The sequence below is a fragment of the Cervus elaphus genome, chromosome 21 (genome assembly GCF_910594005.1).
Source record: "Cervus elaphus chromosome 21, mCerEla1.1, whole genome shotgun sequence".
NCBI classification, from domain to species: Eukaryota; Metazoa; Chordata; class Mammalia; order Artiodactyla; family Cervidae; genus Cervus; species Cervus elaphus.
Window position 1 is genome coordinate 20,267,700 of NC_057835.1, and position 14,325 is coordinate 20,282,024.

At 47.4% G+C, this 14,325-nt stretch overlaps 1 protein-coding gene across 1 annotated transcript; it reads left to right on the forward strand.

The window, feature by feature from the left end:
• Positions 1-1,505: 1,505 nt before the first annotated feature.
• On the forward strand, positions 1,506-12,643 carry KLHL38 (kelch like family member 38). Its single transcript, XM_043880226.1, has 4 exons — positions 1,506-1,736; positions 2,209-3,794; positions 10,084-10,189; positions 11,316-12,643. The coding sequence occupies exons 2-4, from the start codon at positions 2,448-2,450 to the stop codon at positions 11,603-11,605; spliced, it is 1,743 nt and encodes a 580-aa protein (XP_043736161.1). The 5' UTR covers positions 1,506-1,736; positions 2,209-2,447; the 3' UTR covers positions 11,606-12,643.
• Positions 12,644-14,325: the final 1,682 nt, after the last annotated feature.

Consider the following 14,325-nt stretch of genomic DNA (forward strand, 5'->3'; position numbering starts at 1 on the left):
GCTTCTACCTCCCAGGGTCTCTGACCACCCTTGGCTCAGATCTTCTGCTCCTAATTCTGACCTCTAGGCACCTGGCCCCAGTGACCTGTGATGGATATGCTTTCCTGATCTTGATTTTCTAGACTCTTCTGGGCATTCTCTACTCTGTGATGTGTAACTATGTGAGACAGCCCCCGGCCACCATGCTCTGTGGTGCCCTTAAAGGCAGCCCAGCCCAGCTTCCCCAACAGGGACCAGACACCTACAGGGATCTGCAAGTTGTCTGAGGGAACCAGAGTGAAAAACGTAAGTGGGACAGGGAAGTGGCAGGAGATGGTTCTGAAGGAGGGCAGGAGGCCAATCTGATTCCTGCTAAAGAGTCTGGACTTTATCCTGCAGTCAGGGCATGATGCTGAGGGACGGGCATATTCCGATTTGGCTTCTCGGGGGTGACCAAGGTAGTGACAGGGTGGATGTACTGGAGGGAGAGACAAGCAGCGAGGGTTAGGAGCGACTGTTGCAATAGTCCAAGCAAGACTTGAGAAGGAGAAAAAGCCAGGCTTCCCTGCCATCATTCACTGCTGGTACCCTCAATCAGGACCTCCCTGAGCGCAGAGCCAGGATAGATTCAGGGTCCCTTTAACTCACCCTGGCGGCTCTACAGCCCTCCAGCATGGCTCTAATTCTTATATTTGGAGGTTGCATCCTACTCCATCACCATCAGCACTCTCCTCCTCTTCTTCCTCACCCTCCTCTTTCTTCTCCTTCCTTTCATCCTCACTCTCTCTTCTGCCCACACTCTGCTCCTGGAGCAACATACTTTGCCTCCTTCCTATAGTTCAAGCCTCTCTGATGGGAAAAATTGGAAAAATAAAACAGAAAAGCAAGACTGAACTATTTTTTTTTTTTTTAAATGAACTGAAGAACAGTCAGCAGGGCTCTGGTGAGAAGCAGGTGTGATCCACAAGAGTACTGCTCTGGCCACTTTAAAACAGAAGGCCCTGCGATAAGGAGGATCCATGAAGCTTTGGTCTTCCCCAAGTCTGGAAACCCTGGGTGTGCTTCACAAATATTTAAAACAATCTTCATCACAAAGACCATCACCCTTGGAGCCTGGAGGAGGAACTCACAGCCCTCCTCCAACAATCCTGCCCGCAGACGGTAGGAAATAGAGACCAACTGAGCAATGCCCTTGGGCCCCCATGTTCTGGCTTCCCTGTGACCATCTGCCACCTTAAACTCACCCAGAACTATCTTCAGTGACTTTTCCCAGGTCACAGCAACCTGTTTACAGACATCTAGAATTCCCAGGCACTTTTAGGACAAGAGACTCGGGATGTGTCCAAGTGGGCAGCAAAGTCTTGTCTAAGAGAAGCTGTTCCTCCAAATCTATTTCTGCCCATGTAAACATTTGCCAAGGAAACAAGGCATGTGGGCATGCGCCGGCCCCACAGGCCCTCGGGTTGCTGCAAAAGGCAAATGGAAAGTCACATGTCATAACAGTGGAAAGTACATACGCAACTATTCTTAGCCCTGGAATGTATACACGGTCTCTCTGCCCAGCAGTTCTTTCACAAAGCTCTAAAACACTGTGAAAGTGCCTTCAGCATAAACAAATCCAGAATTCTCCCAGGACAAATTATTTGCCAGCTTAAGGAAAGGCCTGGGTTTATGGTTTCACTTGGAGCCAGAGGTGGAAAGTCTCCGGAGGGACCAGCCGCGGCAGGTATCGGTGGTTGTCACTGCAGGAAAACGAGGTAAATAGCTCTAATGTTTAATTCTTCTGCAGGTGGACGGGTGGCCAGATGTCATCCAATAAACCCTGCCCAGGGCATCGTCTGGTCTCTGCTTTCTATTTATCTCATTTTAAAAACAATACCCACAAGACTCCATGAGGTCATGTTTAAAAATAAAAACAAAACATCGCAAAGGTCCATTTCCATCCCTCATTTCTGTCCCGATACCAGAGGCCACGCCCCCAGCATGACATCCGTGGGGAATGACTAACACCCGGAAAGATGTTTGGATGAGTGTACTAAGTAAGAGATATGCTGAGAATCCGGAGAAATGTTCATAGACTTCTGCTTCAAATGCACAAACTGTCATCTTGCTTTGAGCTAACGTTTCAGCCCCTGTGACCACTTGCCACCTTCGACTCTCCCAACTTACCCAACCACCTTCTCTCTCTCTTTTAAAATTCTTTTTCTTTTCTTTGTTTTTTTTTTTCAGATTATCTGCAGATGGTAGTTCTCTGTTATCTTTGAGAATAATCATAACCCAATAGAGAGATTTTCGCTGTGAGACCCATGCATTAGGTGGTCCCATTTTCCAGTCTTCACCAAGCAATATTCTTGGCGGTATCCACAAACATCTTAGTGAATGGACAGACGTGCTCTAAGTCTCGGAGCCTCCACAGCTTAACCCTCCAGGACGATCTCCCTCTTGGGACTTCTCCCCGTCTTTGCAGGATGGACGAGGAGTCATCAGAGGGGCTCCTCTTCAAAGACCATGACTTCTCCTCTGACTTGCTGAGGCAGCTCAATGACTTGAGGCAAAATCGGATCCTGACCGACGTGAGCATCTGCTCCGGGGCCTGGGAGGTCCCCTGCCACCGCAACGTGCTGGCCTCCAGCAGCCCCTACTTCAGGGCCATGTTCTGCAGCAACTTCCGGGAGAGCCGAGAGGCCAAGGTCCAGCTGAAAGGCGTCGACGCCTCGACTCTGGAGCGAATTGTCCTGTATGTGTACACGGGCAAGGCGCACATCACTGTGGAAAGCGTCCTGCCCCTGATGGAGGCCGCATCCATGCTACAGTACCCTAAGCTGTTTGAGGCCTGCTCCTCCTTCCTCCAGAGCCAGCTGACCCCCAGCAACTGCCTGGGCATGACCAGACTCTCTGAAATCTTCAGCTGTGAGACCCTCCGGAAGAAAGCCAGGGAGGTGGCCCTGACGTATTTCCCAGAGGTGGCCGCGTCGGCTGACCTGAAGGAGCTCTGTGCCTTGGAACTGAGAGACTACCTGGGCGACGATGGGCTGTGCGGGGAGGAGGAGAAGGTGTTCGAGGCCCTCATGGTTTGGATCAAGCATGACCTCCAGACCCGGAAGCGATACGTGCAGGAACTGTTCAAGCAGGTCAGGCTGCAGTACGTCCACCCGGCCTTCTTCCACCACTTCATCGCCAACGACGCCCTCCTCCAGTCCTCGCCCCCCTGCCAGACCATCCTGGAGACTGCCAAGAGGCAGGTGTTTTCTCTGTATGGTACCACTAGTTCCGCGGGCCTCCAACCTCTGTGGCATGTCCCGCCAAGAAACTCTTACCAAGACTTCCTCATCCTCCTGGGTGGAAGGAAGGACAACCAGCAGACCACCAGGGACGTCCTGTTGTACGACGGACATACCGGCCGGTGGCAGAGCCTTGCCAAACTCCCGGCCCGCCTGTATAAGGCCTCGGCCGTCTCCCTGCACCGCAGCGTCTACATGCTGGGGGGCATGGCTGTGGGGAAGAGCGTGCCCACTGCCAAGGTCCACATCTTCTCCCTGAAGCTCAACCAGTGGAGGCCAGGGCAGCCCATGCTGGTGGCCCGCTACTCCCACAGGAGCGCTGCCCACAAGAACTTCATCTTCTCCATTGGGGGGATTGGCGAGGGGCACGAGGTCATGGGCTCCATGGAGAGATACGACAGTGTCGGCAACGTCTGGGAGATGATGGCCAGCATGCCAGTGGGGGTTCTCCACCCTGCGGTCGCTGTCAAAGACCAGAGACTCTACCTTTTCGGAGGAGAGGACGTCATGCAGAACCCTGTGCGCCTTATCCAGGTAAACAGTACTTCCCACATACATGCACACACACACACATTTATGCATGCATGTATCCAGGTAAATGGTCCTTCCCACCATGCCTACACACACCGACACACACACACGTATACATGTATGCATGTATGTATCCAGGTAAATGGTCCTTCCCACTACACCTGTGCGCATGCACACACACGTATACATGTATCCAGGTAAATGGTTCTTCCCACTATGTCTACACACACCTACACACATGTGTGCATGCATGCACACACATATATGTACAAACGTATACGTGACACACACTGATACACACATGTGTGCACTGCGTGAACACATACATGTACATGTGTGTGCATGATGCACCTGCGTGTGCATACATACGTGCACACACAAACACGTGTATATATACACAAATACATGAATACACATATACACATACATATGCACATACATCCATATAATACATGCTTGTTAGTTGCAGGAAAAGGAAAAAGGAGGAAGGAAGGGAGGGAGGAAGGAAGAAAGTTTAATTTCAACAAGATTTTATCCATTTATGAATTCTTTTGTGTTAGATTAATACATACAAATGTACATCAGATACATCTAAAGGATCTAGCTAGAACACATCAAATGCCAGATAGTGAAGTCCTACAGGGCTTCCCAGGTGGCTTAGTGATAAAGAATCTGCCTGCCAAGAAGGAGACATGAGTTCAATCCCTGGGTCAGAAAGATCCCCTGGAGTAGGAAATGGCAACCCACTCTAGTATTTTTGCCTGGAGAATTCCATGGACAGAGAAGCCTTGTGGGCTACAGTCCATGGGGCCAAAGAGTTGGACACAACTGAGCAACTGAACAACAACAAAATAGAAATATTGCAGATGCTTCTAACCCAAATCAGTAAGGCCTTAAAAGAAGATTCTCAAGCCCTGGTCCATTGTCTATTACCAAAAGTCCAGGAGCCAGACCTCAGATCTGCTGAATCAAAATCTGAATCTCCAAGGGTGGGATCCTGATATTCAGTGTTATTAAAGTTTATAGGAGATTCTAAGGTACAGGCCAGGTTGTGAAACCCCTGCCTTAAATGATAGGTAGATGCCAATTTCACTTACAAGCTCCCTGAGAAGTGTTATTAATAAAAATCAAAATGTCAGAATATTGAGTGTTTTCCAACTTTATACACATTCTAATCTCTGTAGTTCACCTTTAATAAAAGGCCTCTATTTTATTTTATTTTTTTACTTTTTGGTCACACATGTGGCATGTGGGATCTTGGTTTCCCACCCAGGAATTGAACCCAAGCCCCCTGCATTGGAAGCACAGAGTCCCAACCACTGGACCACCAGGGAAGTCCCTCTCCTAAAGATAATCAAGGAGGCCCCTGAGATCTCCTCTGTTCATTTAGAGGAGTTACACTGGGCACCCTGGGGACATGGGCATGAGCTGTAAATCCCACTTACTCTCCAGGAGCTTAGGAGAGAACTGCGATTCAGTTGCTGAATAGAGGGGTGCTCTAAGGGGCCCCCTAAAGCAGTCTGGGGGGAATCTAGGAGGGTGTGAGGGTTCAGAGGCCTTTGGTGAGAACTCTGTGAGGTTGGTTTAAGTGGACTTTAGCAGAGAGGCAAGAGAAGAGAGAAGGAGGTGAGGATGGAGGGTATAAGAGGAAGAGGACACATGGTGGACACAGGACTCTGACATGGACCGAGATGGGCAGGCAGCTTCTCTGAGCAGATGAGTCTGCTGTCTGGAGCAGGAGTCAGACTCTTCTACTGAGGGAGGGGTGGTGTTCTTGGGTAAGGGGACAGCTGGCAGAAGACCCTAAAGCAGAAAGGGGATGCAGCCCATCCCCTGGAGGAACCAAAAGCTTGACAAGACGGTTGTAACACAGAGGAAGGGGCAGAAAGGTTGTGCACCAAGGCGGAGCTGGGGATGGTCAGTCCCCCTGTAATCTCCATCAGCCCCTTCCCAGGTCATAGTGAGCAGCTCCCTCTACCCAGATTGCTGCCCCTGAGCCCTTCCTACAGAAATTCTAGAACATTCTTGAGGAGATGAGTGTTTGTGTTAATGAGGCTGGTCTGGCTTTCCAGGCCTCATCAAGGAATTGGGGTTCAATCCTGAGAGCAGCAGTGCAGATGAAGTAGTCGAATTCACATTTTTAGAATTTTCTTTGGACGCTTCATGAAGAGGGAACTGGAGGAGGCCCGAATAGGCAAAGGCAGATCTTTCTAAAGGCCCAGGCAAGGGATGATGGCAACTTGGGCTAAGTTGGTGCCAGTGATGACAGAGAAAAGTGATCATTTCTATTCAATCCTTTCCTTGTTTTTCTCTTCCCGTCACTTCTCCAGCCCATGTTTCCCACTCCTCCCTGACCATCTAGGCAGATTCTAAGCCGGTTCCAGATTTCACTCGTGTACTTGAGCCAAGAAAGACACGTTCTGTGCCCCTCCAAACTCTGGCCACACCACTCAGATTTATAACAAAGTGCTTCTATGAGAAGCTAGAGCCCCTCCTGTTTAAAAAAAAAAAAAAAACACTATTTTTCAAAATAAAGTCAACAAATATGTTGATGATTTTCACATTACAAAATTGATATCAATTATTAAGAATAAATACAAAACTCAAAAGATTTTATAAGCTAACTCATCCAGAAATGCACAAGACAATCAAACAAGAATCTTAAAAAACCGAAAACCAAAACCCAAAACACTAGCATGTGAGTGATCCTTTTACCCTGCAGTCCAGAGAAGGAGAAAATGGAGAAAGTATCAGTTTGGAAGCTCTTATCTACTTAGCATTTAGCTTTGTCATGGAAATTGTACTCATTCAGATATATAGTTCAGTATGAATGCTTGGGTTACTTGATGGGGAAGGTTGGGTTTTCAGATATAGGGACAAAGATTTCTTCATCAGATGGTTTACCTGCATGCAAGCATTCTTTTAAAGGACTAAACTGCCTTGGGGAGGGTGGGGTTACTGAGCAAATTGTGTGTCTACCTGGCCTTCTTTCTGTTTCTATTACTGGAGGGCATTAAGCAAACCCTCTACCATAACAAAGTATCACTTCCTCCAGGGTCACAAACCATCCTTTGTTGTCCTTGCTTCAGACTCTCTGAGGGTATCATGAGAATTGTGAGCAAACATTTAATCTATTTTTGAAACCATCCTCTAAACTGATAAAGAAGAGCAAGCCAGGAGGCAGTTACTCAAGTAAAATGCAATCAGTGTTTGCTTTCCTCCAAGGATCTCATTTTTCAGAGTGTCACCTGCATATTTGCAGATGGTTTAAAACACAAGGCTTGCCAGCCATTGTGGTTGCCCCTGTCTCTAGCTGTGGCCTCTTCTATGGTTCAACAACTTTGAGAACTGACAGAGACTTCAAGAGAGCTTCAGTCTCGAAAGCCTCCATCAAGAAAAGGCACACAGGAGAAAAAGGAACCCTTCTGCGCTGTTGGTGGGAATGTAAATTGTTGCAGCCACTACGGAGAACAGTAAGGCGGTGGTGGTGGTGGTGGTTTCGTTGCCAAGTCATGTCCAACACTTGCGACCCCTTGGACTGTAGCCTGCCAGGCTTTTCTGTCTATCAGATTCCTTAGGCAAGAATGGGGTGTCATTTCCTTCTCCATGGGATCTTCCTGACCCAGAGATCAAATGCATACCTCCTGCACTGCAGGCAGATTCTTTACCGATGTGCCACGAAGGATTCCCATGGAGAACGGTATGGAAGTTCCTTAAAAAATGGAAATAGTGTTATCATACGATCCTGCAATCCCACTTGTGGACATGTAATATATCTGGAGAAAACCATAATTCAAAAAGATACATGGGGAAAAAAAGATACATGGCTCCAATATTCATTGCAGCACTATTTACAATAGTCAAGACATGGAAGCAACCTAAATGTTCATCAACAAATGAATAAACCTGTGGTACATATATACGATGGAATATTACTCAGCCATAAAAAAGAATGAAATAATGCCATTTGTGTACCATGGATGGACCTAGAGAATATCATACTGAGTGAAGTAAGTCAGACAGAGAAAGACAAACATCATATAATATCACTTATATGGGGAATCTTTAAAAAAAAAAAGAGAGAGAGATACAAATGAACATATTTACAACACAAAAACATAGAAAAACTTACAGTTACCAAAGAAGAAAGCTGGGGTATAGAAAGCTGAGAAAGCAGGTGAATAAATTAGGAGACTGGGATTAACATATACACACTACTACATATAAAATAGACAACCAACAATACCTGAAACTCACACATTATTGTAAATCAACTATACTTTGATTTTTAAAAACTTACAAAAGGGACTTCCCTGGTGGTCCAGGGACTCTGAGCTTCCATTGCAGGGGGCATGGATTCGAGCCATGGTTGAGGAACTGAGATCCAGTATGCTTTGCATGGTGTGGCCAAAAATATAGTTACCAAATATCTTTAAACACTACAGATTCTTTACCAGCTGAGCTACCAGGGAAGCTTGACTAAGCACCAAATATCTTTAAACACTACTAATACTGTAATAAATGCAAATTAGAGTAGTACACGATTTTTTTAAATCTTTTAAAAAGAAAAGAAAAACCATACTTCCATGGCCCCAAGCAGAGCCATGAGTGTGGTGAATAAAAGCATGGACTCCGGGCTCTTCCACTCAGTGTAGCTGTGTGATCTTAGACATGTTACTTAACCTCTCTCAGCCTCAATGGTCTAATATGAAAAATGGAGGAAAGTAGTGGTATCCACGTCATAGGAAGGTTGTGAAGATCAAATTTGGTAAAATGATAAAATATAAGGGCTTTAATATTAAAAAGCAGAGACATTACTTTGCCAACAAAGGTCCGTCTAGTCAAGGCTATGGCTTTTCCAGTGGTCATTTATGGAAGTGAGAGTTGGACTATAAAGAAAGCTGAGCGCCGAAGAATTGATGCTTTTGAACTGTGGTGTTGGAGAAGACTCTTAAAGAGTCCCTTGGACTGCAAGGAGATCCAACCAGTCCATCCTAAAGGAAATCAGTCATGAATATTCATTGGAAGGACTGATGTTGAAGCTGAAACTCCAATATTTTGGCCACCTGATGCAAATAACAGATTCATTTGAAAAGACCCTGATGCTAGGAAAGACTGAAGGTGGGAGGAGAACGGGACAACAGAGGATGAGATGGTTGGATGGCATCGCTGACTTGATGGATATGAGTTTGAGTAAACTCTAGGAATTGGTGATGGACAGGGAAGCCTGGCGTGCTGCAGTCCATGGGGCCCCAAAGAGTCAGACAAGACTGAGTGACTGAACTGAACATGGTGGCAATTATATTTCACACAGAAAGAATTTTCAGTGAAGAATATTGGAAAGTTTTTGTTCCTGCTTTTCTTACGTGACGTACATCTCATATGTCTCATGAACTAATTTACATTTGATATTTAAACTTTAAACTAAGGGATTTAATAGGAGCACATGTCTGGGAAGGCTTCCCAGTGGCTCTGCAGTAAAGAGTCCACCTGTGATGCAGAAGTCCGAGGAGACGCAGGTTTGACCCCTGGTTCAGGAAGATCCCCTGGAGGAGGAAATGGCAACCCATTCCAGGATTCTTGCCTGGATAATGCCATGGACAGAGGAGCCTGATGGGCTACAGTCCATGGGGCCGCAAAGAGTCGGACCCGACTGAAGCAGCTGAGCACGCACACACACATCTGAGAATCACAATTTGCTGCTCTGTTCCAGACCAAGGCCACGAAATCCTGCCCCTATCTCTTTACTCTTTCTTCCTTTTCTCGTGCTTCCTTTTTTTTTTTTTCCCCTACAATTCTAATGACTTTCAGGCATGCCCTGTTCAAAAGCCTTCCTCGTTTAGACCCAAATTTCTTCTTGGCCCTAAGACCCTCTCAGATACACTGGAACATGTTGGAATCTAAACACAAGCCAGAAATAAAAATGATTCAAAGATCATTGGTTTTATGCAAGTCCAAGCTGCTCCATTTCTCATTGAAAAGAAAGAAATGTTCCAAGAAGGTGACCAAACACATGCTATCAACTCAAATGCATGATTCTCGGTCCAGTCCACAGAAGCACAGCCACTGAGCTCACAGGCCACATAAAGACCAATTTCTGGTAACAGTTTCTTCTTCCTGTTACATAATTATATTTTGTTTATTGATGGTAACATACCTATGTTTTCAGAACCGGAGAAAAAAGGCAAAGAAAGAGAAATCACTGCTCTTCTACCCTCTTAACTACTACTTCTACTTCTTAAAAACATATATCACTTTAAAATGCAGTGCCATGATTTTATTTCTCCCTCAGGTGTATCACATTTCCAGAAACACATGGTTCAAAATGGAGACGAGAATGATCAAGAATGTGTGTGCCCCTGCCGTGGTGCTTGGGGAGCGGATTGTCATCGTGGGAGGTAAGTTTGAACGGAGGATCACGAGGCCGGACACAAACCTGGCATCTTTCATGGAAAAAGGGTCACTGATAGACAGGTGTTGTCCTATAAGACAGCCTTTTTAAAAGCACATAACTGAGCCACTTTGCTGTCCACCTGAATGTAACACAATACTGTAAGTCAGCTATACCCCCGAATATAAAATAAAAACTAAAATTAAAAAAATAAGGAAATAAAATAAAAGCACATCTACCCAGCTAGGGAAGGGTGGACGACTTGACAAAGCTATTTACTCATCCTGAAGTCTCTCCCTGTCTTTATCTGTAAAAAAGAAATGAAATAATGTACAGAGTTGTGATCATAAAATGTGCTCACCTATCTAAACCACTTAGCACCATCCCAGACCCAGGGCAAAAACTCAAAAACTAACTTGCTGTTGTAAATAAGACTAGCTGCTAAGGGATAATTTCTCTGCAATTGCAGGATGTTACAGTTAATAGGGCTGGTTTGGGGGGTGGGGGGTGGGCAGATAGATCTGGGTTCAAACCCTGACTCTGCTACTAACTGGACGTATGCTCTTAGACAAGTTTTTAATCTCTGTGCTTGTGTTTGCTGATCTGTAAAATGGGGGTCCTAAAAGTACCCACTAGATAAGGCTGCTGTGGGGACTCATTTCTGAGTTCCCAAAGCTCCTTCTTGGAATAGTTAAGGCTCTTGAATGAGCATATGTGAAAGATGAAAAAGCCAATGAAGCTGAGAGGCCACTGGAATCTCAGTTCTCAATTTAAGAATGACATGTGTGCTGCCTTAACTTTGAGTTAAGATGTGAGACTTGGGACTTTCCTGGCACTCCAGTGGTTAAGACCCCACACTTCCACCGCAGAGGGCACAAGCTCAATCCCTGGTTGGGGAACTAAGATCTCACATTCCACACAGCATGACCAAAAAGAAAAAAAGAAAAAAGACGCAGAGACTCAAGTCAGATAGATCCAGGTCCAGACACCAGCTTAATGAAACATTCCACGCTTTAGTTCAAAGTACAGCCTCAGGGTTAGGCAATGGCAGAGATTAGACAGGTCCCCAGACCACCCACCTCCAGTCCCAAATAAGCATCGCCAGCCTTCTCGATATGCCATTTGGTTTTCAGGTTACACAAGGAGGATCCTTGCTTATGACCCTCAGTCCAACAAATTTGTCAAATGCGCGGACATGAAAGACCGGAGGATGCACCATGGGGCCACGGTGATGGGAAACAAGCTCTACGTGACGGGAGGGCGGCGGCTGACCACGGACTGCAGCATCGAGGACTCGGCCTCCTTCGACTGCTACGACCCCGAGACGGACACCTGGGCGTCCCAGGGGCAGCTGCCTCACAAGCTCTTTGACCACGCCTGCCTCACCCTGCAGTGCATCCCCCACCACTCCACCGTCCCCTGAGGTCCTCGAGAAACTGAGAAGTCATCTGCCCTGGTCAACATGCTCTGGTTGCAAGAGACAGAGTCCACCTCCAAAAAGCTTAACCCGAGCAGGGTGCCGGGGGCGCTAACAGGATGGAAAGTTCCAGAGCCCAGAGGCCTGGGACCAAGCACGCTGCTGACAGAGCTCTGTTTCTCTGTCTCTTGCTCGATCTCTGTCTCTCTGTCTTTCCTCTCTTTCTCTCTCTCTCTGCCTCCCTCCTCCTCTACCTCATCTGTAAGGCTTCTTTATCCACACCGTGTGGGAACAATGGCAACTGATCAATCCAGACCCACACTGTCTAGCTTCAGAAAAGAACTTTACCATTATCCATATAATAACTGCTCCCCCAGAACAATGCGGATTGGCCCTTTTTGAATTCCAAGCCTCCCTCTTGAGCCAATCACCACTTCCAGTGACTGTGCTGCTATAGTTGGCTTGTCCTAGATTGTGTCTCTACAGGCCAAGGTGGGGCTAACAGTCGCTGCTGACAACCTATCTAAACTGAGCATAATGGATAGAAGTAGTTTCCCAGTGCAAGAAATAAATGCTAAGCTCACAAAACCACATCTTTCCAGAACATCCTGGAAATTCAGAATGGGAGGGCAAAGACACCCAGCAGGGTCCCTGGAAGCCCTTCTTCCAGGGGGCATCAGGAACAACGGTCCTTGACTGTGTTTCTCTGTGGGCTTCCCAGGTGGTTCAGAGGTAAAGCATCTACCTGCCAACGCAGGATATGTGGGTTCAATCCCTGGGTGGGGAAGATCCCCTGGAGGAGGAGATGGCAACCCACTCCAGTATTCTTGCCTGGAGAATCCCATGGACAGAGGAGCCTGGCGTGCTATAGTCCATGGGGTCACAAAGAGTCAGACACAACTGAAGTGACTAAGCACATCCACACACTATTTCTCTGCATTCTAGGATGTAGGGCATTGGAATGCCAGAAGAGTATGTGAAATTCAGTATCTAGTATTTGCAAAATTATCTGCACCACCACAAAAAAATAAAAAATAAAGTGTGTTTCTGCTGCCAAGTGATGTTTTTCTCCAGCCTCTGGGGAGTTATAAACCTGCAGAATTTATCAAGATTTTCATTTTGGTAAATGTTATAAGAATTGCTGTCCTAAGGAAAGCCAAAAAATTCCTTCAGAGTTTACCGCAATCGTGGCCAATTCCAATGCCAAGGCTGGCCATGTGCCTATGGCCCTCTTTCTCTCAAAGTGTCTCCACGCTGGCTCAGTCCCACACGTGGGAATTAGCTGAAGCTGCTGGCACATTACAATCACCTGGGAAGAAGTCTGAAAATGGGGCCGAGCCTCACTGAGGATGCACAGATGTGGATTCTCAGAGGCAGGGTCAGAGCTCTGGTTGTTTTGTTTTTTGGTTTTTTTTTTTTTGGTTGTTGTTTTTTTCGGCCACACCACGCAGCTTGCAGGATCTCAGTTCCCCAACCAGAGACTGAACCCTTGCCCGGCTCGGCAATGAAAGTACGGCGTCCTAACCGCTGGACCACCAGGGAAGTCCCCAGAGCTCTGTACTTTTGAAGAGCGTCCCAGATGACTAACATGCATGCACTCAGGTCCAGAACCACCACCTTTCAGTCACGGGCACTGAAGACCTTCACGTGCTGCTCCCAGTCCCATCCTGTCCTGCCGGCCCCGCCCCAGCCCAGCGGTGGAGGCCACGTCCTCACCCCACCAAGGGAAGTGTCCAGAATGGGTCTTGCTGCCCTAAGCCTGCATCCCGGTGCCCCCCAGCTGAAGCCTTCCTCCCCACCTGGCTCTCCAGGACCATGGTCTGGACTTTTCACTTCCTCCCAGTTTGTAGTTTTCACACTCCTCCTCCCGCTGAGGTCAGAAGCTCTGCCCTGCTCCCCAGACCACCCTCTGGGGGTGCCACCCTCTGCCCTGCTGTCCAGACACCCTCCCCAGATGGTCAGCGCCTGAGCTGTTGGTGGCCTTACTCCAGCTTTTTCTCCTTGAACCTCTCTATTAGGCTGTCCGTCTCACCGCTCCCCTGACCCTGTACCCACGAAGGTGACCAGTGACTCCATAAGCACCCACACAAGGAGCCCACTTTCCCTTCTCATCTGACCTGACTGGTCAGCAGCATATGACACAGCGGACCCTCCCTGCACCTTGAAATACCTTCCTCTCTGGGCCTCTGGAACAACCACTCTCTCTTACTTCTTTCCTTCTCCCTGCAGTTCACTCTGTCTACTTGTTTTCTTGGAGACTATGTGGTGCTTTACTAACCTCAGTGCTTAGCCCTGAGAACTGTTTTGGATCTACTGTCACTCCCTGGATAAAGAGCCTAGCTGCCAATGGAGGAGACATAAGAGATGTGGGCTTGATTCTTGGGTCAGGAAGATCCCCTGGAGGAGGAAATGGCAACTCATTCCAGTATTCTTACCTGGAGAATCCCAGGGACAGAGGAGCCAGGCAGGCTACAGTCCATGGCCTCGAAAAGAGTCAGACACAACTGAAGCAACTTAGCACATCACTCCCCGGGTGCAAGAGCTCACCCAGGGCCTGGCCGTCCACACTGCCCCACTACTGCTGACCGACAGCTTTCTCTGTCTCTAGTCCCCACTGCCTGCCCTGCATCTCCATGTTGATGTTAAGGAGACACTTCAAACTAAACATGTTCAAGATCACTCTTTCCTCTCCAAGATGACCCCTCCCATGGGCTTCTCCATTCTGG